The sequence below is a fragment of the Platichthys flesus genome, chromosome 12 (genome assembly GCF_949316205.1).
Source record: "Platichthys flesus chromosome 12, fPlaFle2.1, whole genome shotgun sequence".
Taxonomy (NCBI): Eukaryota; Metazoa; Chordata; class Actinopteri; order Pleuronectiformes; family Pleuronectidae; genus Platichthys; species Platichthys flesus.
Window position 1 is genome coordinate 17903609 of NC_084956.1, and position 27539 is coordinate 17931147.

Here is a 27539-nt window from a genome sequence, read left to right on the forward strand (position 1 = left end):
GCATCAGTATCAGCAGCAGCAGCGCGGCTCCTGAGCACACAGGCGGCGGGTGGATCGTCGCCCTCCTCCCTCTCTCCCTCACCCTCTCAGTCCCTGCGCCGATCAAAGTTGTGCGCGTGGCGCTGAAGGACCTGCGAGCGTCCTCGGGGGAAACAGTGCATTTGACTGGCTTAACGAGCGTCAGTTCCCATCTCCTCTCCACACATCATTTGTTGCTGTCCAGCAGGTCCTAGGACTGGGCTCCAACCCAGCGCCCTGACGGAGGAGGACGCACTCCCGGGGATCACAGGTGAATTATGATATACGTATGTGTGTGTGTGTGTGTGTGTGTGTGTGTGTGTGTGTGTGTGTGCGTGTGTGTGTGTGCATGTGTGTTTTCAGGTTTCATTGCACGTTAGACCAAACTGCTTGAATGCACAGGTTTCACATCAACTTTGGGAGAGAGCTGCCCCCGGTGTTTCATATCAGGGTCTGAGGGAGATTTCACTCTCTGAGGGTTACAGTAAAGCCTGCAGCTGCAAATCAAAATGTATCTGTCACTGAACCCATGCATGTGCAAAGGATCTCGAGGAGGGAAAGCGACAAGGCTTGATTGTCGGAACCTGCAGAGAAAGGCACCTGTAGAGGTTGTGCATACAGTAGGTATCAGCTGTGTTGATGGAAATGAGACTCAGGATGTTCTCAGAGGCATCACAGGGATTTCATCAGCTGCACAAAGACTCTGGCTGCTTACACACTTCAGGACGAAGCAAACAGTCAACACAGCTCATGTAACAGCCCAGCACACAACACAGAATATTCATCATTCACCAAAGTCATGTACAGGAAAGCAGTTGGTTGCATGATGACAATTTAGAAAAGCGTTGCATCTATGGCAGCTTGTTGTTTGGGTGGTTATTGGAATTAATTACAGTTTTAAAATACTTGATCAAATTTCAATAGGTATCTGGGTATGACAAGACTTTGACATGAGTCAAAAAGGCATCATCATCGTCTTTATTTTCCTTTAAATGCAATAAAAATCTGATTCACACTCGTCTCTATAACATATTTTCTGCTGCACACTCTTCCTGGCAGCCTTTTGCATATGAGCAAATTCTCACCTAGTTCCACTGCACATAATCCTAAGATTATATGACAGTTTTGCAAGGGCGGTTGGTTTTGCATCGCATGTTTAGGCAAACTTTCTTTTGATTTGGGTCACTCGCACGATTTAAAGTCAGAGGATAAAATTCAATTAGACAGCCCTGGAGCCATCTTTGCTCGCTGGCAGATGGCTTAATACTTCTGGATCCTGCCTATGTGTCGCTTATTGCTCTAATTGGATTTCATCATTTCACACTGTTTATCTGTATAAAAATGAATTTTAAAAGCATGGCATCATTAATTCAATACTTCCTTCATCGCTGTCAGATGCAACCCACTAGTCTGCACTGTCTAAACATTTCACATCTCATCCCCCCTATGATCTGCTCTGTCATAAATTGAAGTAGACCTAAAAGTAAATGGTTGTTATTGTTATTTGACCCCATGTGCCGTCGATGGCATGTTGGGATGATAGTGTAAAGTAGGAGAATATGTAATGTGCAATAAATAAAGTGCACGCCGCCTCGAGGGCACGTTGTCTGTCTTAGTTTATTCTGTGGCCCTGAGGAGATTGTTTTCCTCTCAATGACATCCGGTGTGTTTTTAAACAGATGTACCGGAATGTTAGAGTGATGGTGGCTTGCTTACGAGGTTCACAGTCACTAGTTTGTGTACGGCCTCAAAACTAAAATTAAAACAAGGAGAATGCTGTGAAGCTCACTACTGCTGCTGGATCGCTTCCTCTGTCGCTGACATTTTCTGTCAGATCAAATTTGCAAATGTGCCAATTTATTTGAAATGCTGCTTCTTCTTATCAGGACCGGTAATTAGAAACAAACAGACAAAAACCTCTTAGCTCGGGTGTGGAAGATTCCTGGAGATGAGAGCGCTTCCTCAGTATATTTGGCCCTATTTATAGAATTATTGTGCGAGCGAATAAGCTATCCACCAACCAGGAAGAAACCTTCCTGAATGACATCAGAGACGACAGCGAGAGGCAGGTCAACCTCGACACATCTCAACCACCAACATTTTTTACTAGTGATGGTCTGCCACCTAAATCTGAAAGAGTATTTATATACTGTTAGTCAAGCTACAGCTTAAATGTGCCTCTGAGCTCGGGTTGTTGTGTCAAGACTTATTCACTCTGCTGGGTAATGAAAATGACAATAATGTATGAGTCATAAATCAATGGGATGATAAGCATCAGTGAACCGTGAACTAGAAGCCAGGTTGAATCCTTGCCTGATTAATCATGGCTGCTGCACCTCAGCGGTCAGACCGGCCGACGTCAAAAGCAGGAGATGTAAATAGAACTCTGGCCTATGATGGACGGATTTATTTTTACAGTGACGATAATGACTGAACCGGCTGCTGCTGATGTTGAGTTCATTGCTCTATGGTCAGGGAAACATTTAAATGTCAGTGCAACCCCATTTAAATTTGCACTGTTAGTGGGAGAACAATATAACACATAGCAACATTATTTTAGTGAAATTAGAAAACTCGAATTTCCTGCTGCCGCATTGTCACAATTGCAGCCTACTTCTGTGTTTGTGATAATTACTAAATCACTGCAGGATTTAAAATATCAAGCTGTGGAGGTTTCCGACGCCAGATCAGCTCACGTACACTAAGGAGAGGGTGACATGTTGAATGTTTGTTAAGTTAAGTCTTGTTAACATTGCAGTCTGACCACTACTGATGTGGTGTCAGCTTTTTGTGCCAGCAACAGAATCTGTACAACTGACCTCATTTACACTCAAATGTCCTACTTATTTAATGTTTCCCCAGTAGAAATCAGAATCCCTATTAAAAAAAACCACACAGTAACATAGATGCTATTATAGTAGTTGAAAATATTAGTGTTATTCTATCAAAGTCAACCCTGCCATATGTACAAGACGATGACAGGATTGAAGTGTCTTTTCTCTCCGATGCAGATGTGAAGAAGTCGACACATACACAACATAGAAATTCAACATAGAAGTAGTAAACTGAAATTTCAATTTGTATAACATTTTTAATAAAAAATGTAATGATACACCTTTAAAATGTTATTTTAAATGATTTTTTTTATTTATAGGCAAGGGTTCTTAATTTGAAAATAGGACTTGCATATATGAATTAATGACATTTTCTATGAATACTGTACATTTTCTTATTCGGCTTTCTCTCCTTTTTCCATAATTCCTTTTTAAGAAATGGTAATGAGCTTGGCAGCATAAAGAAAGACAATTAATACAAAAAATTATACAAGATAATCCAATACAGGCCTTTTAATTCCTATATTTCTATGATAGATTATTGGTTTCATGGGCTGTGCATGAATAAATCTATATTCAAGTTGTTTGCCAAAAATCCTCCGCAAGCAAAGAAATGTACCCTATGGTGACATGATCAATATTAATATCTAAGTCCCTTTTATGAACAAACTTACTTAGGTTTTGGAATCAAAGACTTGGGGCATATGCTGTTAAGTTTCCAGTGGAAGTCCCCCCCCACCCCCGCGCTGGTTGACCTGTCAGGCCTGAGGTCTGAACTAACATCATTCACCTCCACGGTCGGAGTGCTGAGGTCCGCTCAGTGGTGGAGGATGTAGAAAATGAAACTCTGTTCATTTAACCTATCATACAGCTGCAACACTAAACTTGGATGATATGAGCGGAGATGCTTGAGTTATACATACAGACCCATAGATTTCACTTCCAGCTTGTTTGACAGTTTACTCACGACTTCACTTTCACAGCCTCTGCTCGCGCCACGATGTAGTCATTAAAGATTAGTTTAAAATGTGATTCGATTTCAGTTTAGCTCAACAGTGAAGCTGAGAACGTATCATTATGTTTGTTTACCACGGGAGGTCACTGCCATGTTCCTGTATGTTATGGTCTACAGTCTAATACAAACTGCACTGTGTTGCCTTTAACGTTTTGCTTGTATATATATTTCTCTTTTTAATTGACCATTGTGGCTGTACTTTTGATGCTCTTTTTGCACTTTAAGTCACTTGGTAATTGCTGGGACCTCTTCAGTGTTTAGAACCACGCAGAGACCTGTCACTGCGGCCGGTCAACAAGGAAACTGTATGAGCGCTTATCTGTGAGCGGCAAGAAAATAAAAAAAGGAAAAAAACATACAGCCAATTTTAGAGTATAAATTAATGTTTGCTTTCCAGAGATATTTGTTTGGAGCCGTCAAGTGTTAATTGAAAGTTGTTTTTTCCACTTACAGAGATGAACTTTTCTGCTGTGAAGTGGGTGTTCAAATGTGTCAGAAGTGCCAATGAACTCTGTGATGTTTGCTTATGTAAACTCTTGCATGCTGCCGATTGGTGGCTGCCAAAAGTTAGTTGGTACAAGGCTGTAGGGAGCGCGGTGCTGTTTCAGGTCACACCTGTGCAGGGCCTGGGAGTGCGACTGTGGCTTATCCTCGCCGTGCCGATGGCTCATACATCAGGTTCAGATGCTCAGAGAGACTTCACAGAACCGTGCTCGCAGTTTATCACAAATTACCTGCTCATTACACAGAAATCAATGCTTACAATTTGTCTGGGTAACAGGCCATAGCACAAGCTTTTACCCAGTGCGTCAGAGATGTGTAGAGTGACACCGAATTCCATTTGACGTCAGCTCATAGTTTTTGTTTTTTTTTCTCTTTCCTGACAGAATGTCTTTGCAAGTATTCAAGTAAGGGCAGTGAAGCAAAGAAAAGAAAAAAGAGGAAAAGAAAAGAAACACTGAATTCTCTGCAGGGCTGTAGGGCATAGATAAATGCATGACCTTTCACCAAATGGCTTATATGCAACACTATAAATATAAAAAAGTTTTCTAACACTTGAACCTCACTGGTAAGAAGAAGTTTTTATAATGTATCTTGAACATATTTTGTAGTAATTTGACATTATGCTCTTTCACTGAGAATAAAGACATGGTTAAATGATATGATTTATATTTAAGATGCTAAGATGAGGATGTAATGAAAGCAGTAAATTATGTATCTGGCAGATCATCGACTTGAGGTCGTGGAGATTTTTGTTGTTGTAACATGAAGGTTATCCATGGGGTGGTTGGATCAGTCTTAAAGAGATAGTTCAACAAAAAATGAAAATTCACTCATTATCTACTCACTGCTATGCCAATGGAGGTGTTGAGTCCACAAAACAAACATTCATAATCGACTTGAAACAAGGTTATTTAAACCAGAGTCATGTTATGTTTTTCTGTTGTTTTATTACGTCTGAAGAAGCGGTTGCAATTGACTTCAATGACTCAAAAAATGTTTTTTGAGCATACAAATAAACTCAACTTTCAACCTTACATTGCTATGAATTATAACTGGTGTTATTCTGTCTCTCCTACTTTTTCAGGACTGAAGATGTAGATCTTTATATACAGATAGCAGTATATAATCATTTCTATGTTCCAAAACATCTCTGTGTTCTTATTAGCCAGCTGGGTACTGTGCTTTGAAACAGAAGTTATTCAAACAGAAGTAAACAGAACATTCTGCAGGGGGACTATTTTCAGCGATGGATTAGTTCACTTTGGATGCTTTACTCTGTGTTTACAGTTCACCACCACCATATAACACCACTGTAAGTGGCTTGTTAGCGACGCCTTGACTCTGCATCGTGTCATGTCAGGTGGAGAATTAATGGAGGCAAGACTCCATCTGTGCTTATTATTGTGTGGATAGGAATGGAATATAAATATGTGCCGCTCAGTTGAGCCCAGTAACGCCCAGCACGCAATAAAATATCAACAAGTTATTACAGCTGGCTAACAGCTAGTTTGTGATGCACTCTTACACAACCTTATTCTCTCTGGTGCTGTTTTCAGTTTTAGGCTTTTCCACACAGCAGCCAGACTGAACACACGTGTGTACAGCATCAAAACTCATTTACCACACTGCCATAAAGCGAACTGATCCGTGTCGCTTAAACATAAATATAATTCTCCCCTGTATAAGCAACAGTGAAAATAAAAGAAGATATATTCAAACAATGTACCAAAGAAAATGTATAAGTCCATCCTCTGCTTGGGATCCTAAGTGAGTGAACTAGTCCTTGATACACGACCAACATTGATCCCTGAAATGCATCACAAACTAGTGTTTCAATGGTAGTAAGTAAGCAAGACATTTATTTTCCCAGGTGTCAAGCACCAAAATGTAGTCAGCACGCATGAGCATACAAGACACTATAAACATGTCAGAAACAAGAGCAGTGGCAGAATAAGAGATAACATAACAAATACATGGTCATATATGTCACACTATCACAACGACCAAATCCTTCTCCTTAGACATTAAATATATGAAACATAACTTTGGCTTTTACTGTGGCTTTAACAATTTAAACAAGCTTTCCTGTGCTGTTGGTATAACAATGAAATACATAAAAAACGAAACACTGTTTGTGTAAACCGGAACTGTCTACCATCAACAGACATAGAAAACAAATCCAGACCTTCTGCAGACATTTTACAGCAAAGCTTGTGTCTGAGGTCATTATGAGATAATGGACAATAAAATATAAAGTGCTTTTAATATTTTGACCTTTCCAAAACATAAAGTTCAAGCTTTTAATTGTTTTCTGGAATTGAGGAGAAGGGTCGGCTGGTTTCCACCAGTATTGTCACAATACTGACATTTTGATATGGATTTGCGCCAATGTTCAGAGACAGGGTCACCACCAGGTGGTCGGGGTCCGAATATTATCTCACCAGATTCCAGTTAGAGGTTAGATTTTGCCAAACACAAAATGCTGTTTAAGATTGGATGAAAATGAATATATGAGAATTATCTGGATTAAACTAGCCCAGAAATTATTCTTGTTTTACCAAAATGCTGTGAGTTTCTGAACATAAGCTTTATTAATGCTGTAAATACCATAAATTATAATTTTGTGGTAACAAAATTATAATTTACCTGTTGACCATGAGAGAATATAGATCCCGTGGTGACAATGTGGCTGGTTTGCGGCCACTTGTCGAGCGGCCAGAGTCCGCCGGCACTCAGCCTGACGCCGTATCTGTTTGACTGCTACTAACAGCTGTGAAGGTGCTGAGGTGAGGCTGAGAAAAGCCAAACGAGGTCTTTCTTGCTAATGAGGCTCTCGCTCTCTCATTTTCTCTCTCTCTATGTCTCTCTCTCTCAGCTGCAGCAGCATTATCGGTATGCACCTCATTCTGCCTCCTTTCAGTACCAAAACAGCTCCGAGGATTGTGCCTCAAACATAGCAATTCAGCTAAAACACCGCTCAAATACCGCTGGCGTGTCGGCAGTCAGCTTCAGCCCTTCACCCTCAGAAAGGATCGGAATTCATGAATATCTAAATGCATTACTTACAGTATGTGGTGAACCTTCATAGGGTTCAGGGTGGGGCAAGACACAATGAATGTGGCCGTGTGTGCCGACAGTATCTCTTCTGTCCACGTGTCGCCACATACCGTCCTGATTGCTTACTGTTTGCTTAATGCTTCGCCGCGTCACCCCCTGTTTAGCCTCCCTAATAGCTCCGTTGGCAATTAGCCGTGTTCATCGAGTTTGACAAACGAATCAATACGGTGAATTATTCCTAAACAAGTGTAGACAGGACTCTGCAGTTAATTGGAGAGTCAGTCGATACGGTGTGATCTCACCTTTCATAATAAGCTACAAAATGTCAACACGTCCGCAGCCCCCGTTAAACGGAGCTCGGCTGCGACTTCGACTGTTCGGCACGAGGGAAAATGAATGGAAGTAGGCCACCGCACGCAGCAAAGCGTCGCAGCAGGCATTTGAATTTCAACAAAGCCGCAGTAAATCAAGTTGAGGAAGAGATAAAAACTAAAAAAACAGTGGCTACAGCTTTTCAAGAATGTATAGCCTCTGCAACGTCTGCTGTCGATCCTGGGATTTCACTCCACATGATCTGTTAAATATTGACTCATTACAGTGCTGAAGACTGAAGACTAAGTGATGCGATTTGAACAATAAAACAATGAGACATTTAGAGGGCTACTCAAAAAAAAGGTTGTGGTGCATACAGTATTTGGTTTCTGGTAAAGGCTGGAGCAGATATGGCTTCAATTTGTTACTGATGAGGCTACTTTCCTCAGCTTTGGTTAAATGCGTCTTTCCAGACTAGAATTATGTTCTATTTACGGATCAATTCATGCTTCTGTACGGTCGACTGTGATTTGTTTAAAAAATGCAGACATTGATCCAGATTCTTTGTTCTGTGAGAGGAGCAGGAGTTTCAGAGCGCTAGATTCCGGTCCTTCTTCAGCCTTCTTTTCCTCTTAGTCCATCACTGCCGGGTGTGATTGATGCAGGGAAGTGTTACAGTATAAGCAGCATCGATTTCCTAACACAGCCCTACGAATACTCCCTGTCCTGATGAGCCAATTGTGGGATGCTGCAGGCTTGCGTCACACTCAGCAGGATGTTTGTTCGACATGATGAGCAGTGCTCTGAGGTCGGCCGAGTTTCTTGCAGACTTCTAGGGCTAAATTAGACAAACCTAACACCTGGAATAGAAAGTGACAAACCACTGAGCACATAACCCCAGTTTAATTTTCTCTTTCCAGATGGACTGGCTCACACCTGAGATGTGAAGTGTGTTATGTGAGCCAAGGTGTTTTCCCACCTCGCTGGTGGTGGGGAGAGATGCTGCACTCCGTTGCCATGACAGCAGAAGTTCTCTTTGTTCTTGGGTTCCTGATGAGCAGCACTCTGTCGAATCCTATAGCGACCTTGCCAGTGAGCCGAGAACGTCTGGAAAGGGTGTTGACCCAAACCAGCGAGGACAAACAGCAGGACAAGCAGGCTCGAGAGGAGCCGCTGGGATATGGTGCTCAGCAGCGGCCGAGGGAAATCAATAATTTGAGCCCCAACAAAACTTCGGTGAGTCGCACCAGCACATACCCCAACGTCCAGACACGAGGATCTAAGGGCGGGAACTCCCAGGAGCTGTGGAGTGAACAGGACAACCTGAACCAAGTAGACGAGGGTCCCACCAGTGACGTCACCCTCTCCCTGGATGCTATCGACGAGTATGCCTACCCAGACTACAGAGGGAAAGGCTGCATGGATGAGAGCGGCTTTGTGTTCGCCATCGGTGAGCAGTTCACGCCGGGCCCCTCCACGTGCCCTTGCCTCTGCACAGACGAGGGCCCCATGTGCACCAATCCAGAATGTCCCAAGGTTCATCCTCGATGCATTAAAGTGGACACTAGCCAGTGCTGCCCACTGTGCAAGGAGAAAAAGAACTACTGCGATTTCCGAGGCAAGATCTACGCCTCACTGGAGGAGTTTAAGGTGAGCCCATTAACTGCATTCACTCATTTTTTTTGACTGAAAGTTGAAAGAAGTGCTGACACAACACTCCTTGCCATTCAATCGAGTTTATCACAGCCACTACACAGAAACTAGTTACCTTGCCTCACAGCATGCAAGCACGCAGGCAGGCAGATTTATTATGGCAAAGGTCAGCACTTGTCTTTTTGCTCTCACGACGCACATCACAAGAGGCCGACTTTAGCAATGCAGCTTCAGCAGAGTGTTTTCATTTTCGGTTTGTTGATATACAGAATAGAATAAGAGTTATAGTAATGTTACAACTCTGCAAAGCGCGCTGCCACACGTGGCTGTTTGTGAGGGGCTGCAGAGAGAGCTCCGGCAACATTGTAAGAGTTTCATCTTCTGTCACGTCTTTGAACAGCGAGACTCAGGACTGCGCCACAGTCTCTGTGTTGCGTCTCTTATTAGATGCAGCATTTATCTTTAACATTATTGTCTCTTTATGTTGCCGACTGTCTCAGGAGGAGGTTAAGGCTAATGTGGAGTTTTCTTCTTCTGACTCACTGTGTTACCGACAGCTCTATGTCAAGTCTCTGCTCTGGCAAAACTACTGAAAGCTCCACTTTCACACGCGGCATACGTCAGCCTACCGTGGGGTGTGGTGGATGGGGGGGGGGGGGTTGAAACTAAGCAACAGGCGGGTTTTTATGCTTGATTGCCATGTTCAGGAGCATTGTACTAAGTGCTGCCTCGCTCCAATTTTCACAGTGGAGTGCCATGCGGAGGCGCAGGCCTCCACTCTTTACAGCAACGGTGGTAGAATTAACCTTTGCACCATTGTTACTACTGAAGGTGCACAGCTTTAAACAAGCGGCTGCTAAATGAAGCCTCTCACAGGTAAGTCATGTAAGGGGCAGCTGGGCGTAATTCCAAATGTATGTCATCAGCTCTACCTTTGTCCCATATATGTTCTATTTTGAATCCATATATATACCCATGGATACCAAAGTCATTCATCTCTACTTCTCTTTACGCAGAAGTTTCTTGCTTTTGTTTCCCATTTCTATTGATTTCTCCATATCCTCAGAGAGTGAGATGAGTGAGGTTCAATTCTCAACTGAGCTCTTCTTAAAATTAGGCTTTTATTGGCAATGAAGGTGAAAAGGATAACACCTCCCTATAGATGTAGTTCTGTGACATTGAACGCACACTGTCTTAAACAAGCCGGACAGGCCAGTATGTGTGTGTGTGTATATCTGTGTGTGTCTGTGTGTCTGTGTGTGTCTGTGTGTATGTGTGTGTGACTGTGTGTGTATGTGTCTGTCTGTATGTGTGTGTCTGTGTGTGTGTTTCTGTCTTTGTTTGTGTGTGTGTGTGTGCGTGTGTGTGTGTGTGTGTGAATGGTGGAAGGAGACAGACATAAAGTCAAACAAAAGAGCCAGGGACAAAGATAGCAAGAAATTAATTAGGGAGAAGACTATTCTTGCATATGTGTGTGTGTGTGTGTGTACGTGTGTGTGTATGTGTTTGTGTGTGTGTGTGTGTGTGTGTGTGTTTGTGTGTGTTTGTGTCTGTGAACTGTGTTTGTGACAATGTTAATTGCTCTCTGTCTTCTTTCTTCTCTGTTATCCAGGTGTCTCCATGTGAGAAGTGCCGATGTGAGCCAAGTGGAGAGGTGTTGTGCTCGGTGGCAGCCTGCCCTCAGACTGAGTGCGTGGACCCGGAGTACGAGCCGGACCAGTGCTGCCCCATCTGCAAGACCGGTGAGTGGAGAGGAGACCGCGGCGAGCGCTGGGTTCCAGTCCAGCCACTGTGCCTGAGGTGGCTGCTGGGTAACACAACCGCAGAATAGCTTCAAATTATCTTGCTCAAGGGCACCTCAGCAGGAGTTATGAGGGCGGAGGCAGCACGCTGATGCTCATTTCGCTGACACAAATAACAGCGCTCTGCACTGCAGTGTTTGCAGTCTTTTGCCAGAGCTCACTGCATATTTGAAGCAATGAGGTCTGTTTCACCGACGTCACAGCAAAAAAGTGATTAATCAGTCGTCGCCTGTTCTATGTCATTTTTAGTATAAATGCCAAATAATTATTGAGTATATCTGATGGACACGGTGGTGTATGGTCCAAATCCGTCACTACTGCTACTGGTAGGGGGAGTCGAGGTCCGCTTGCATCTTTACATGTTAGGGGTTGCGAGTTTATGATCCTGTGGGTTTGCGAGCCTCTGCCCGTCTGAGGAGGATTCCTGCGGCTCACAGTCGATTATCTGAAGTCGTTTCGGATGATTCCAGACAGCATGTCCTAGATTATGTCCCCGTGTTTTCTTGGCGTGACTCTAATGCAACATGGCAATGTCAGCAACATTGCTTCCTTCAGCAGAAAGAATGATGAGTTGCGATATGTATCTCTGACTAGGAATCTTAAAGTGGCTGAAGCTGTCTGTTACAAACAAGAACAAGCAAGCAATGTGCATAGAGAAATCCCTGCGCTAGAGAAATAAGATAGACAGCGCACGCCACATGAAAGTGCTTCGTCTGTAGGAGCCACTTATTGGACGACAGTGGGTTGTTTTTGAAAATAAACTGCAAGCAAGACGTTTTTTCGAAATGTCTGTTAGAACATTATAAAGAACAGATGGTCCAAGTGACAAATCAAAAGATTTCCTTACAAGATATACAAAAATAATATATATCAAGAAAATTATTTAACTGGATGGAATAAACAGAAAGGCTTTACTCTGCATAAAACTGCCATCTGCCTACTTTACTATGACTGTGCTCAGAATATGACATTTAGGATAATTAATTTATCATTTTAGTATCAATCATAGGTTGTCCCACTCAAATTAAAAGCCGGTGTCATGGCGTCCGGAGTTAATGAGTTGAAAACATTGGCAGTCATGGAGCGTCACTTACTTTATTAATATTTGCCTCCTATAATCTTGGGGAATACACGCTGCTCCTTTGTTCAAATTTTTTTCTGCTGTTCACCCACTTTTTATATATGCACATATTGATTATGCTGAGAGTGCTTTGGGCAGAGTTTTGGGCAGTGCTCCATATTTCCCCCCCCCTGTGCAATGCCCAGAGGATTTGCTGGGTTGCAGTCGCAGGCACATTCGTCAAGGAGACAGATGTAGATGCAGTACAGTATGTGCAGAGATGTGGCGGGCTCGGCGAGAGAGCATGCATCTGTACCGAAGAATCCCACTTGAATGCATAGGCTCGTTCAGCCGATGAGGACTCTTGGTTTTAGGATCGTATCAGTCCCCATTACCATAAGATTACCACACATTACCATACAATAAGCAGAGCTCAAAGTGCCTAAGAAGCTCAGTGACCTGATCACAGCTAGCGTCGCAGTAGTCTGAGATCCTCGATTTATTGTCATCCTTTGAGATTCTGTTGTAAAAAGAGTCTCTGCGCTGAATTTATACATTCATATCGGTTTACTCATCACAGGGGGTACTACTCAGCCGGCTGTAAAAACACTTACATAATGTCTTCTGCATGTGGCGGTGGAGGAGCTGTTGAAACCTGTGCTGTAAACTGTGGGCCTGGATTTTGAAATATGTCTGCTTTTATCAGGCAGCCAGGGTTTAATAAGAGTCGCAAAGTGAGAGCAGCTGCTGGTTACGGTCGTATTTCTTCCTCACTGTAAATTTCTATTTTTTGATTACATCCTCACTGTACCTGGAGCCTCCTGGGTAATGTCACAACAAATATAGCATTTTGATGCTTTTTTAATATCAATTTGAATGAATCCATATTTGTTTCTGACAAATAATGAGTTTTCTGTGGTCTGCGGATGGCTTTAAATACTTAAATAGCCTCCAGCTTTGAAACGCCAGGCGGTGGCTCACATCAAAACGGTAGCAAATAAAACAAACTGCTTTGTTTGTGAGTTTGTGGACAAAATGCAGCACCATACGTTTCAGAATTAATTAAATAGGCGCTTAATACAAACATTCAGAAAGTAATTTAAAACCAGGCCCCTGCAAGTTTTCTCAGCAGCATAATCTGAACTTCCACTCACTGTTGATGGGGCTCACCACAGGATTAAGAGTTTGGTGACTTAATCTTTCTTGTCAAATGCACCTTGAGAGTTTTGTTAAACACTTTTTTTTTTATGTACACAGTATTGTTCTTTTGACAGTCAGTCATTTAACACCTAAGCTGCCTTCAGACATGTGCTGACCTCTGCCGTTCCTCCGTAATATTTCCTGAGGAGGTTCATGTGTGATCACAAAAGTCTGAGTGAGAGGCTCCACAGTTTCTGCGGACTTTCTCTACTTGGCATCCTAGTATAAAGTCTGTAGAAATCCAAGAGAAGTCAATATGTGAACACAGAAGGGGATTCCCCGCTGGATTTACCGCAACAAGTGTATATGGATGGGTGTCTGTGTGTGTGTTTGTGTGTGTGTGTGGGGGGGGCTTCTAACACACTAAAGATGCAAAAATAAAAATGAAAAATGAAAATAACACTACGACGTATAGAGAGTTTGCGGTGATAAGAGCCGACAACACTGTTGGCTGTTGTAACATGATCACGTTAACTACGCAGCGGACTTAATATGTCGCCTCCTGCCTCGCTCTGCTGCACCCGGCTGCTCCACCTCGCGCCTGAACAAGGATTTGATGGTGTTGTGAACGTGTCTCAGTCCGAAAACTTCCCACTGTTTTGTGTATGTGTGAAAGGAAAAACTGCGGGTGAAGTCCTTAGCCAATTCTCCGGTTTGGAGGTCGTGTCTGAGGTCACGGCTTCAAGTCAAGTCAGTGAGAGTCAGGGGTGCTGAGAGAAACTTTAAGTAGCAACATCATCTCAAATGCAGTTCAGCAGAGCATGAACTCACTTTCTGGTTTGCTGTTTGTCCAAGCAGCATTGTTCAGTTTTGGACAGCTAACACTTGGAATACAGGTTTATTCTTCATTAGAAGTCACACAGGTTGTCATATTACTTTTTCTGCATCAGACTACAAAGTCTACACATGTCTACACATGTCTACACAGGTAATATACTGAATGTTCTAAAATGAAAGAGAATTGCACCCCCCTCAGCACCCCTTACTTCCAGTATCCTTGTTATTTATTGGCTGAAGTTTTCATTGTGAGTCAGGATGGAGGAGACCCGGAAATTAGCTGTGTCGAACCAGCCGGGACTTTATGATGTTGCATATGAAAGTTAGTATATTCCTCTGATCTTCACTCTACATTTTCTCCCAACCTAAAAAACACTTGTCCAAACTGACCCTAACCCTAACGGATGTTAGACCAGGAAACTGATTTATGTGTGCGTTACATTCTGCGCTGCATGCATTCAGCAAGCGATGCATTCGCATATGTGTGACCGTGACCGTTTCCAATACTATACTATACTAAATAGCACAGAATAGTGGGAATTGTATTCTGCTGTTTTGGAAAGTCATGATGACTTAATAATTTCTGTCTCATGTGAACCTTGCAGACTTTTGGAAGTGAAATACCAGATTGCAGTAGGACCCCCTTTAGCTTCCTCACATACACCTGCAGGCATGTGGCTGTAATTAATAGTCTGCTCCTACGTCGCCATGCAGCCTGCGACAGCTCGCTCTCACACTGTTTTAGAGTAATCACATGGTGGTCTTTTTTTTGTGAAGATGCAGAAAACGCCATAGGCAGCATTTCCCCCTCAGTTGTGCAGCGGTCAGGCTACAGTGTAGGCTATAAAGTTAGATTCCTATGTTGAAAATAGTTAGTTTTTTTTTAAATATGTGCCAATCATTTGGACTCCCTTTCTTGTATCTCCGCCCCCCCTGTTTTCTTTTTCACACATTAAGGAAACTGGAAATATCAAAGCTCCAACTGTTAGTATGCAGAGTTGACTATCAGTGGGAAGTATAAACATGCTCCACAAGCAGGAAACACGGCTGCAAGATGTCAGACGCTGCATAACGCCTCTCACCTTCAACAAACAGAGTTATCCATTATGGGGTAGTCCATAAGAAACATTTCACTTTGCAGCTTACTTTTCACAAGTCTTGACACCTTAAAGTGAATATAACAAGCATTCAAAGAAAAAGTTAAGTACTTAGTGGATATCTCAGCTTAGGCAGGTGTGATAAGAGGTAAATGAGAAATCATACTCAATGAAACCACTGATCTTCCTTCAGCTCGCATCAACATCAAAATGATTATACATTCAATTTCCCTTTGGCTTTTATCCATGATGTTTCTTTGCCAGGTATTACAGGCCCCTTGATTTAAATGATCAGGATCGATGATTGTCAACTCGTCTCGCCGCCACTGATCACACAGCACGCGATAGGAGACGGCGCTCGCTGATGAAACGCGAGTGATGCAAAATAAGGTAACTGGAGGCCGGCGGAGCGCTCCCCTCTTCCGGCTCTGTTGTTTGTCTTGTCTGCAGATGTTGTTTGAGGTGCGGACAGATGTTGAGACCTCCCAGGAACATCGGCATCAAAGCACGGCTCATTAATGGGGACGAATTAATCATCCAGATGTGTAAATGCGGCCACAAGAGGAAAGAGTGTCATGGAGTTACAGAGTGAGCACATGAAAGTGTAAAAGTGCAGGAAACTGAACAAATAAGTTGAAATACCGAAAAATAAAGAGAGCAGATTGAGCTTAAGTCTTCTCATTCAACAAGTCGTCCATTTGCCATCTTTACCCTGATTTACAGGCCTCCTCCTCTTAACTATTTCCCTCACTATTGATATAAATCACAATGAGGTATTTCAGTGTTCAATAAGTGCGTAAATAATGCACAGGCATGATCGTGGCCTTTTCAGGCATGCAAAATCAATGCTTATGGCCGGGGCACCCTGTCTCAGATGTGTTATTCAGCCTGTGTGCGTGGAGACACTTGGGGAAGAGCCAGGGGAGGAAGATGAAAGTGCGAGGTCTCTCTGACATCCGCCCCAGACAGTTGTTCATGAATATCAAAGAACAGCTGTGAATGGAGCCAGGTTCTCGTCATTTTTTACTCATTATCTTAAAGCAGTCGAACACACTGCAATTAAATAGTTACATATACCCTCCAAAGTTTGTGACCAGCGTTCTCTTGGCCTCCGTAAAGTTTAATTAAACGATATCGATTCATCCAAAGAACACATCATCAATTCAAGTCAAAGAGGGGAGGAGGGAAAACACTCCATAAATGCTTTTATTTACCTGGTGAAAGTGTGTATGAAGTGTGACGTGGAAGTGTTTATTATGAATTGTACGACAAGTTTACTCTCTTTTTGCGGCATGTGCTTTTGAAGAATGCCGAGGGAAAAAAATTAATCAATGCAAGAGGAGCCTCTCTCTCCTCCGCACCTCGTCTGTGGCTCCCTCCCTTTTGTCCTTTGCTCTTGCGGGGTATCGCCTTGGCAACGCATGAGAAAACAAGTGGTGCTCTTCAAGACTCAGACACTAGGGTCAATGCTAATCTTGGAAGGGGGGGCGGTGGGGGTGGCGGGTTGCGATAAAATCACTTCAAATAGAGCAACACGAGACGTCGTAGCCTGTTGCCAGGAGGGATGGAGACTCATTTGAATTAAAAGAGTCATGAATCATAGAGGACCTTTGAAAATGTGGCAGGCTTTTTTCCTTTTTTCTAAAGCGCACAGGAAAAAACACAGGGGAAGTTGTTAATATGACGCCGGAATAATGTTGTTTGTCAATCTGAGCCAGCGTTCGTCTCGGTCAAGGATGGTAGTTACTGGTATACGTCTGACTGTCAAGCTCTCTGCCCTGACATGGCACACAACCCTCCATCGTTCACGTGTGCCACTTGTTCTTTTGTGGCAAATCCCAGTGAGATGGGCTAGAGGAGGCGTGGCCCTGGGATAGGTCCCCATCAGCCGACATGCGGAGAGAACTGTGGCGTCCACACTACTCCAGACTTTTTGAGCACCTGAACCAGAGAAGTTTGAAAATGCTGTTGGCCTTGTTTTAGCTTGAGACTGTGTTGTAGTCTAGAAGTGCAAAGACAGAGATGTTTGGATTTGCTGACGTCTCCTGCCTTCGCTTCCTGATTGGTTCAGTCACAATATGATAACCAGTGGTGAATGCAAAACGTTACAGCAACAGCTCAGCAACAGTTTCATGTCAGCGTTGGTATGGAAAATAAATCCTCTTGTGCAGTTGAATTCAGCAGTGTAACAATGATGCTGAGTGTATGTGTAGTGTTCATGTGATATGTGTTTTCAAACTTATATATTTTGAAATACAAAACCTGTAAATTGGTCTTCTATATGAATGACGTTTATATAAACCATGAAGTCCATTAATAATTCATCACATCAGAATAAAGTTATCCCAAAGACTGACAGAGACACTGTGGCAGTTTTCTCAAGCTCTGAGCTTTCACTTTAAATCAACCAGGACGAGAATCTCCAGCAGAGCAGCAAAGAACCTTCCTTTTGCAGATTTATGATTTCTGTCTGTTCCAGTTCAGTCATTATTATATTTGCAATAGCTGGTTCCATAGCTTCCATATCCCATTTGACTGTAGCAGTCATTACTGTAGGGGAATATTGTTTTAGTATATTTCCTCAATGAGCATTGTCAAAGTACTTTTCCTGATGTTTGCTGAGATCTTATTCCCAGTATAGAGCCTCCTGAAGATGACATCAATCTTTCTCCCCAGTTGCACATTAGTGAACAGAGACATGAATCTTTATCCGTCTTCATAAAGGTGTAATGGCTTATCTACTGAAACGGAGTTTCATAAAACATAGTATTTTCTAAATGGTTTGAGTAAAAAGGTCTCTTATCAATAATCAATAATCCAACCAAGGAGATCAAGTTTACAAAAATATGGGACTACAGCAGAATTTTGATGACATATCTCCTGAGCATCAGAAACCTGACGTCTTAGGTTTCACTAAAGGTGTCGAGTTGTACTGCGAAATGTATGAAGACTGAGAAATACTTGCTGTTAGGTGAACCCAAGGGTTCCATATGTGATATTCTGACTTCAGTCAGAACATTTAGACATTAACCATCGTTAGACACATCTACATGGCCAGCAATATTCCAATATTAAGACTTGATGAATTAATTAACATGGTTAAGGTTATACAAGCAATAATCAAATGAAGACATGTGGGGTAATACAACCTAATTCGCAGTATCTAGATCTGTGTCCATCTCAATTTGATTATAACAACTCATTCACAGCATTTTGCATCATGGACATATGACAGTTACCAACTGCTTGATGACTCATGTCCTGGGTTCGAGGGTAAACAAGTTGTCGGATGTAACCATATTATGCTCTGTAACATGTAAACTGGAATAAAAAAGGAATATTCATGTGATTCATTGAAACACTTTAATTGAATTAATGTATCTCAGTATATTCAGAATATGGACAATAGTCTGATGAGGTCCATGTCACTGTCGTCACTGAATAGTGTCCTGATAGGTTGAATCTGCTACTTGAGGCAACTCATGTGAAAGATGATCATCGATGAACAATAAACAATAAGAGACAAATAACGAGTCAAAGTTTGGACATATTACTGCTTTCCGTTAACATATATAAACTGTCTGCAATGCAGTGCACACAAAATGATGTGTGCACTGTTTATTCAGTTGCGTTGTGTGTGTCTGTGACATCATCAGCTTAACTGATGTATCTGAGCAATCAGCCAGCGCGCCTGTTTTTTATCTGCTGCTCTTTCATTCTCCCCTCTGACGCTGGTTTAAAAGCAAAACCACCAGCTGCCTCCACTCCTCTATCCTTCTGCCAAGCTACCTCACTTTTATGTGACTACATCAATTATTTCATGTAAAAAGCGGAGGTTCAAGCTGCATGTCCCAGTAGGTAACTGGATAACTTCTATAATAATATATAATTCTGTGAATAATTTTGGTTGTGGTCTGGGAATTGTGTTTCAATCATCCTGAATGGTAATATCAGATTATTGACAATGGTATCAAAGGAACAACACACACAATCCTCCAAACTCTTAGATAATATTGCTGGTATTAGAGTCATTTTCACACTGCTAACATGCAGATGAATCCAAAACTTGACAGTTACTAAGCTGCTATTAGACATCACTTTGTTATGCAAACAGTTCATTATCAATCAGTTATTGCGTCTCTTTAAAATTATGAGTTATTTCCAGGCAATCAGAAACATAACAATTACTGAATACAGTGTATAGAATGTTGCATGTTACACACATGTTACACACTTACAGCAGGTCGAGATGTAATCAGGAAAAATAACTTGTGAAGACACTGATTTAACTCTTAGATAAAAGTAGGACAAAAGCAGAAAAAGTAGATTTCATGTCGTCTGAACAATTCCCGAAAAGGTTCAAACAATTTTCTCTCAATTTCTCTCTATCTTTAATCACACTGTTACCCACGGGCGTGTTTCATTATCTCGAGGCTATTTTCCTTCAATGAAGTTCATTGTTCTGATGGCAGAGAAAGGTCACTGGAATAAAGGCATTTAGTCACATTATGTCCTAACAATTATAGTGTAGCTGGGTCACTGAATGGTTTTTAGCTCTAGTTGGCTTATTAGGAGCTATTTTCTAAATTTAATAAAAGCCACTGTCAATGTGACATTCAAATACATTTTTCACAATACAGATGCAGAGGGTTAGCATCGAAGCCTTTTTTTTAAATAGAATTATATAAATGTTTTACAATATATGAATATATAAAGTCAAATACAGTGTTAAGGAAGTTAACTTGTATGAAGGTCTTCCAGTAAAAGGCCTGTCACCTGCACACTGCTGACTGGCGAGGGTTTGTGGTTTCTTCTCTGTGAAGGACATTGGTTATGACAGTTGTGCAGCTTGTGTGCAGCTGGGTTGTTCAGCCACAGTGATGAGCAGTGGGAAGACTAGCTAGAGACAACATATGCACATATGAAAACAAACACGAGGTGTCAATCTGGAAAAAAAACACAATTTTTGTTTTATATTTGAAAGACAGAATGTATTTCACGCCAGCATCTCTGAAACAAATTTTTCACATACTTGTTAAATCAGAGTTTCTCCACACAAGGTTCTCCTGCCTCCATGTCTTTATCACACAAGGTCATTTTTATTTGGCATTTATAATGCAAATGAACTCAAGAAATCCATTAATATAAGTGATTTCTGCCATTCTTTTCCCTCCATTACCTTATAATGGAGCTCTGCAGGTTTTGAACACGTCAGACTTAAAGGGTGTTATGATCAGGACGTGTCCTTGCTTCCCTGTCCATTATCTGGCGCCGCTCGAGAGCCAAAAGCCACAGGTGCTAATGGCTATCCTTTTCACAAGCTGCCCAAGCCAACTTCTGGCACGCTGTAGTGACAGTTTGGGTCCAACTGTTCATGCACATGCACAGTCCATTTGTCTCTGCCTCCGTGCGTCATTGAAAAGCTCTTATGAAGCTGCGTGCCCATAAAAATCTCTTTCTGCCACAGAGAGTGGTGGGGAGATGAGGTTATATTATATTAATGAAGCGGCGACAAAAAGGTGGGTGTGATATGAATGGCAGAATAATAGGTTGATGGCACAGTGGCACAAGCACAGTGGCGCCGGATCCATGCATTAATTAACACAAATGAGTGTCAGGCAACCGTGAATGACTGGCTGACAGGCTGAGGTTTAATCCTGGCTCCAGGAGGAAGTACTTTTGATTTATTCTATAAAGTGCATGATTATTTTTCAAATTTTCTCTCACAGCGTATCCTTGACATATGCGTCTTTTATTTGACACACTGTGTTCTAAATGCTGCTAATGATGATGAATCAGTAGCGACGGCGGTCTGGGCCACAGGATGAGTTGTTATTCAGAGAGGGTGTGTGCGTGTTCATCTGAAGACTTATAAATGTGTTAGGGTTGACGTTTTGACAGGCCTCGGCAAACTGTTCACATTGATTGATGTGCCAACTCGCTTCTTCTGCTTACTGCCGTCCAATGAAACGCCCCGGTTGCAGCTGAAAGACTCCTCATTTATCAGCATCTTAATTATACAACAGAGTGGCTCAAGACCTTGTTAGTCTAAGGAAAATAGCTATTGTTATGCTATACCTGATGTTGTGGAGGCAATTCCCTCTGTGTTTATATTTTGCCGTGGAGCTTTAGAGATAATGGATGATTTATGAGGACTTTTTTCCAGCCACTGGTTGAGGACAGAGCCTCTTGCACAAAGCAAAAGCGTCACACACTGCTATAGTACCAAAGGGGTTGACAACAGGACTTCAGTGCACACAGTGTGGGGAGCAACAAAATAAGGCTGTGCTGGTAGTCATTTTTTTGGCACATCTCTGGGCTACTTCCACTGCTCACTTCTTAACAACTCCTACCGAACATCAACATTTCCATTAGTGAACCACTTTCCTCCAAAATAATAATAAAAGGGAAAAGTCCCTTGGGGTGCACTTAGAAACTATATTAAAGCACTGCAAAACAGTGCTTAATTTGTTTTTTTGTGAACAATTCCACTGTGCGTTCCTACCTCGACATTACATTGAGATGAGCCGCCTTCAGAGAGACTGATGCGTTACCTGATTCATAGCTGGTCTAAGGAGTGTGGAACAAAATATCATTAACGAGCTGGATTAAATACTCAGAGTCCAAATTAAAACAAAAAGGTTCGCTCTGAATGTCTTGAATCGCAAAAAATCGAAGAGATAATTATCATTTGGATCAGATCCTTAAAATTCAGTGTGATTACTGTAATCCCAGGATGCATCGCTTGGCTTTTGCTTCGTGAATAAAGATGCTCCTCTGCATAAACCATGAGTGGTCATCCAGTGAACTAAAGAGCCTGCCAATAATAGCCAATGGGATTTTAAAAACAGATATGAGGCAAAAAGTAAATTCATGGTAGATGTCATCTTTGATAAACCCCTCTGAAAACTATTTAATTGATATATTATATTCATCATGTGATCAAGTGACCAGCGTTGGTTTCATTCATTCTGTTAAAACTGACCACGACACAACACAAGCCTGTTCATAAGTTCTGATGCTTGTTTATCTATTAGTCTTCTGTGCCTCTTATAGTCCCGTAACCAGAAGACTATTTTGGGAAAGAATCGATGAAAGCCCAGATGTGAGGCCCCATTTTCCTCTGAGAGAAACGAAATGAGGGGCAGCGCAGTTGGTTTCCCGTGTTCATTCTCTTTTCTGACTGACTGAAATGTCATGAAACTATCTAAAAGAAACAAGCTGAGATGTCTAACTGAACCCAATATGCAAATTAGCTCATTACAGCAGTTGTGGCATCTAAAAAGTAGCAGTAAAACAATAACTGGAGTCATGTCCTACTTTTAACTAGTTTCGTGTCCCATTGGCCTTTGTTTGGCAATGTTTTTTCATATAGATGGAGACAAGTACAGGCCCACTGTGAAGAGACACCAAGAAAAGAAACTACACAATGCCCCTTGGAATTTAGGCTTAAATAACTTTTGTCTTAATAGGGGACTGGGCTCAGTGTGATGGCAATAACCAGTGTCACATAACTACACTTGTTGTACATGAATGTTTGGAATACTGAGAACATAATCTTGTAATAAACTCAGTGGAGTTGATTTCTCCACAAAGGCCAAACAGTCCATTTATATTCAATTAAGCTGCACCAAATTCCACTCACTCATAGATATTAGTCCAAATATGCTGTTTTTTCCCTCCGTATATGTTTTGTGGTATAGTTTTTTTTTTGGGTTTTTGTGTAATCGAGCTAACAAATAAACAAACACACACAAACAAACAACCAACAACAAACAATCAGACAGGGGTGAAAATATAACCAGGTAATCGTGAATGGCGCTAACTAGCTTGTAGGCTAATTGGTAGGTCTTTAGGATAACCTTACTCTAAATATAAGTATAGACGACAAGACTAGTCCCCCAAAAGTGAAGCCAAAGCATCTCCCTGGTCAAGATAGTTCATAAACCTTGCCTCCTTCATGTTAGTGGAACGGGACATCGATCAAACTAAAAACTCTCAGTTCTGATCACATTAATGTAAAAATGGGATGAAACCGCATGAAAAGTCAGCTGAGGCTTGTGATTGGTTGGCTTCATTTCTTGAAAAAGGGAGGAAGTGGAGGCAGTCTATATTGCTTACTAAAGCTAGCTGATAAATGGTATTGGTATTCCTCACAACAGTCACAAGTCAGTAGCAAGGGCATGAATATTTTAAACTTATGCTTGCGTCCCAATTAGCCAGAAACCCTCTTTATCAGTTAATCTCAATTGCGAGGTATCTTTAATGCTGACATCAGCAAACATCTAACTTTATAAGCTATATAACAGAGCGATATTGTAATTTTTGTATTTGTAAGTGACAGAATCTTTCTTCTGTCGTATGTCACCTCGTCTCATGATTCAGTTAGCTCTGATCCGTGCGCTTTTGTTTTATCATCAATATCAAGGTTGTGGTGCAGGTCACATCGGTGCACATAAAGGAAACAATGTTCCGCTGCACTTAGTGAGTGTGAAATTGAGCGTTTGCAATAATACTCTGTTGGTCAGGGTCAACGCTTTGATGCCACTAATCCTGATATTCACTGTCACTGTCTATCAACAGACAGCAGGATTCGAAGGTTGTTATATATAAATAATCACCTGCGCCCAGTCTGACGCGGGTTGTCTGTGAATTTAAGGAATTTTAAACAGATCAGGATCCTTCGAGCGGCACAAAGAAATGTGACTTTGAATTGTGTTCCTAGTCCTTTAACAGCTTTTTCACACTCAGAACAACGACCTTGGTGGATGTTGTAGCAGAGAAACACCACAGATGAGTACAGCCTCAATAACACGGTTGATTCTTCTACAACAACATACAGAGGATTTTTCTTTGAACCTTTAGACGACTCAGGATGTGAGCAATAAATTAAAGCACAGGGGCCAAAGCGAATCATGCGTTTTCAGTATTAAGAGCCTGACCTCGATTATGTGACACAATGCAAAAAGTACTGCACATGAAGTCAATCTGAAAATGTTCCTGTCTTCTCTTGTACCACCCACAGGACCAAACTGCTACGCGGACACAGCAGTCATACCAGCCGGCCGAGAGGTGAAGATTGATGAGTGTACAATCTGCTACTGCACATACGAGGAGGGCACATGGCAGATTGAGCGTCAGGCCACCTGCAGTAAGAACGAGTGCCAGCGGAGCTAGAGAATGGCACGCTGAGAGAGGACATTGGCACACATCACCAGCGCCAGTCCACATGTAAACTCTCGGCCTTTCACCCAGTCTACAGGACATCAGGGTCGGACAGCAGCCCTCGAGCTATTCAGCATTTATACTGTAGACACTCCTGCATTACAGAACAAAAGGCTTTTATGAAAGTTTATAATCCACACACAGAATATCTATTTATCTATGTATTAAATTATTTACGAGTATATACAAATATAGGGGTCATTAATGCTTAACTAGTGAAAACATATTTTTTATAGCCTCTGTATTTTAATAAGCAATGTATTGGACCAGAGGTCAATAAAACAATAGAATGTATAGAACACACACAGCTGTCTTTGAAGGTGAAAACCTCAACATGTCGACATGGCGTCATCCAACAATCCTGACACCTGCCCCTCTACCACCAAAGTGCACACTAGACTTGTGTGATCGGTTTCAGAACGACGGGTAAAGATTTGCTGTGCGGGGACTCTGAAAAAATTCAAAGACATACAGGAGACTTCAAGAGAATCAGTTTTCTGATTTCTTATCTTTTTGGATGTTCAAATGTGTTTTGATTTGAAAGTGCTTTTTTGTATTTCTCTTGGTACTGTGTGTTGATGTTTCAAATAAATGCCAATCTGTGCTCGGTAAATGCGTAAATGGTACTGTTCAGCTGTACGTCCTGGTTTGCCTGAAAGGGGGTCACATTGACAGGCTGATAACATTATCGCTATTTCAACTGATCAATCTATAATAATCAAATAAGCTGGAATGATCAGTCGGGATCCCTCCTTTGGAATAAATCACAGGAAGCCTTTGAATGAGACAAACATGAACAAATCCACTCTAATTTTAACATTTGATGCTCTAGGATGAGATCTGTTCTGTGGGAGAGCTGCAGGTAAATATTTAATAACTCAACCAAAGCATATTAAGTTATTTAGTAAAAACCGTGGTTTCATTTCCACCTGCTGCAATCATCAGAATTCACACTCGAGAGGTGGGAAGTTTTCAGCTCCATTAATAGCCGGACTGGACGTTTCAATGTCACTGATCCCAATTTGCTTCCAAAAATTCAGAAATAGAAAGGTCTTGTGGCTCGTGGCATATTTTGTCTTGCCTTCATCATCAAATTGAGGATGAGGAGTAATGCATTCATGCAAAGCCATGGGGCCCCACAGACCAGCAGATCAAAATGATGATTAAATTATTTAAGGCCAGGTAATGAACACTGAAGGGCAGGCTATGATAATTGGAGGCAGATGCTGTGTCTCTGCGTTTTCCTGTTATCCTTTGCATTAGCAGTGTGGTGCTCTGTGTCACCCTTTGCAATGTGTCGGCCACGCCGCAGAACGCTTTGATCGAGGGGTTGCCAGACAACGACAGTGCATCTCCAGCAGCGAGACGTGCCTGACAGCCTGTTGGCAGGATTGAGGTAAATAAGCCTAAATGCATGTACATGCATCATGGCAGGCTTCTCATGGAGCAGCGGGGGAGCAGCGGCACACATCTATTAAGGTTTTCTGGTCAGCCTTACCTCCCCTGTTTCAGTGACTCTGTTGGTGCTCTCAGACCAGACTCATTCATTCGAGGAAAACGAGACTTGTGCTCGCGCATACAAGTGGCAAATGATCGAGGGATTTTTCTTTTCCTCTCCTTTCCCACCAATCCTCACTCATAATATAAAGAGCTCATTTTTTTCTTCCCCTTCAGTTTTTCTATTTTAAAATATTACTACTGTGTCATCACTGTATTCTTTCTATTTTACAAGCTATGTCTGATTCCTCTCCTGCGGTCTCAGCCAGTGAAGTAATGACTCTGACCCCAGATGTTAGCTGTCATTTTCCTCCGCTCTGTCCAGGTCATTAACATTTACAAAAGGCTTTAGATCAATTCATATTCCAGCAGTTATTTAAAATCAGCTCTGTGTTTCATTGGAAAGAAGAAAGCCGTGATTAAGACTCCACATAAAGTCTTCTCGTCAGAGGCACCACTGGGTCTTGTACTCTGACATAAAACTCCCAGCAGTAATAAGCATCTGAACCCCTTCAAAGACCTGCCATTAACAGGATCCATCTGTTGGAGAAACCCATGAGACTTCAGCTTGCTCTACCCAAATGCTGCAACTGTATAATTAGGCCTATGCCCTGTTCTGGCCAATGTGCACTGCCGCACATTGAGATGAGATCTGTTTATATTGTGTGTTTATTGCTTTGTCATTTCAAATGAAAGCATCATAAAACCCCTGGTCAAGAAAAGAAAGTTGAGGTCTCCTGAGTGGGCAGTTTCACTATATTACTTTCATTAACTCCCGAATATTAAGGAATAAAACCAATCTGCCATATTTGCTCTTGCTGAAGGATAGTAAAATACACTGTAACCTAAATAACAGATGGAATCCAATGTTATTCTACAAAGTAAATCAAATCCTCTTCAATTAACTCTTCAACACATTTACTATCTAATTAACTCATCAGTTCTATTTTCCTTAAACTTTAGCATATTACTTGCCATTGCCATGGTAATATGCTTTGTCTAAGAGACTCTGTAGCAACGGGTGAAATGAAAGATTATCTTTTTACTTCGTGCTCTGTGATCAATCTCATAATTTCAGCAAAAGTATTTTAATTTAAGGGACATGAACTTACAAGGAGGAGTCCTGTGCTCTTATAGTCTATAGTTAAAACCAAGTTCTCCATGGTTCACAAGCAAAATTATCTTAACTTGTACCTCACTCTGTTACTGAACAACCATGTATTTAATTGTTTAACTAAAGAGAACCATTAAGCTAATGTCAGCTATTATACATGTTCTGCATCGCCCTGTAAGCGCTTAATAATATGTTAACTTTTTTTTTCTCATGGCTGCTGCATTCTAAAATGTTTTGAATTTTTTGAAATCTATGATATAATAAAAAGCAAATTGTTCTAAAAAAAATTGCTAAATTAATTTAAAACACATGCTTGGAGGAGAAGCTGAGTGGAAAATTTACAAAATCCTCCAGATGCTGGTGGATTAAGTGCT

At 41.7% G+C, this 27539-nt stretch overlaps 1 protein-coding gene across 1 annotated transcript; it reads left to right on the forward strand.

Moving 5' to 3' along the window:
- On the forward strand, positions 1–27374 carry vwc2 (von Willebrand factor C domain containing 2). Its single transcript, XM_062400356.1, has 4 exons — positions 1–289; positions 8661–9390; positions 11006–11135; positions 24355–27374. The coding sequence occupies exons 2-4, from the start codon at positions 8740–8742 to the stop codon at positions 24504–24506; spliced, it is 933 nt and encodes a 310-aa protein (XP_062256340.1). The 5' UTR covers positions 1–289; positions 8661–8739; the 3' UTR covers positions 24507–27374.
- Positions 27375–27539: the final 165 nt, after the last annotated feature.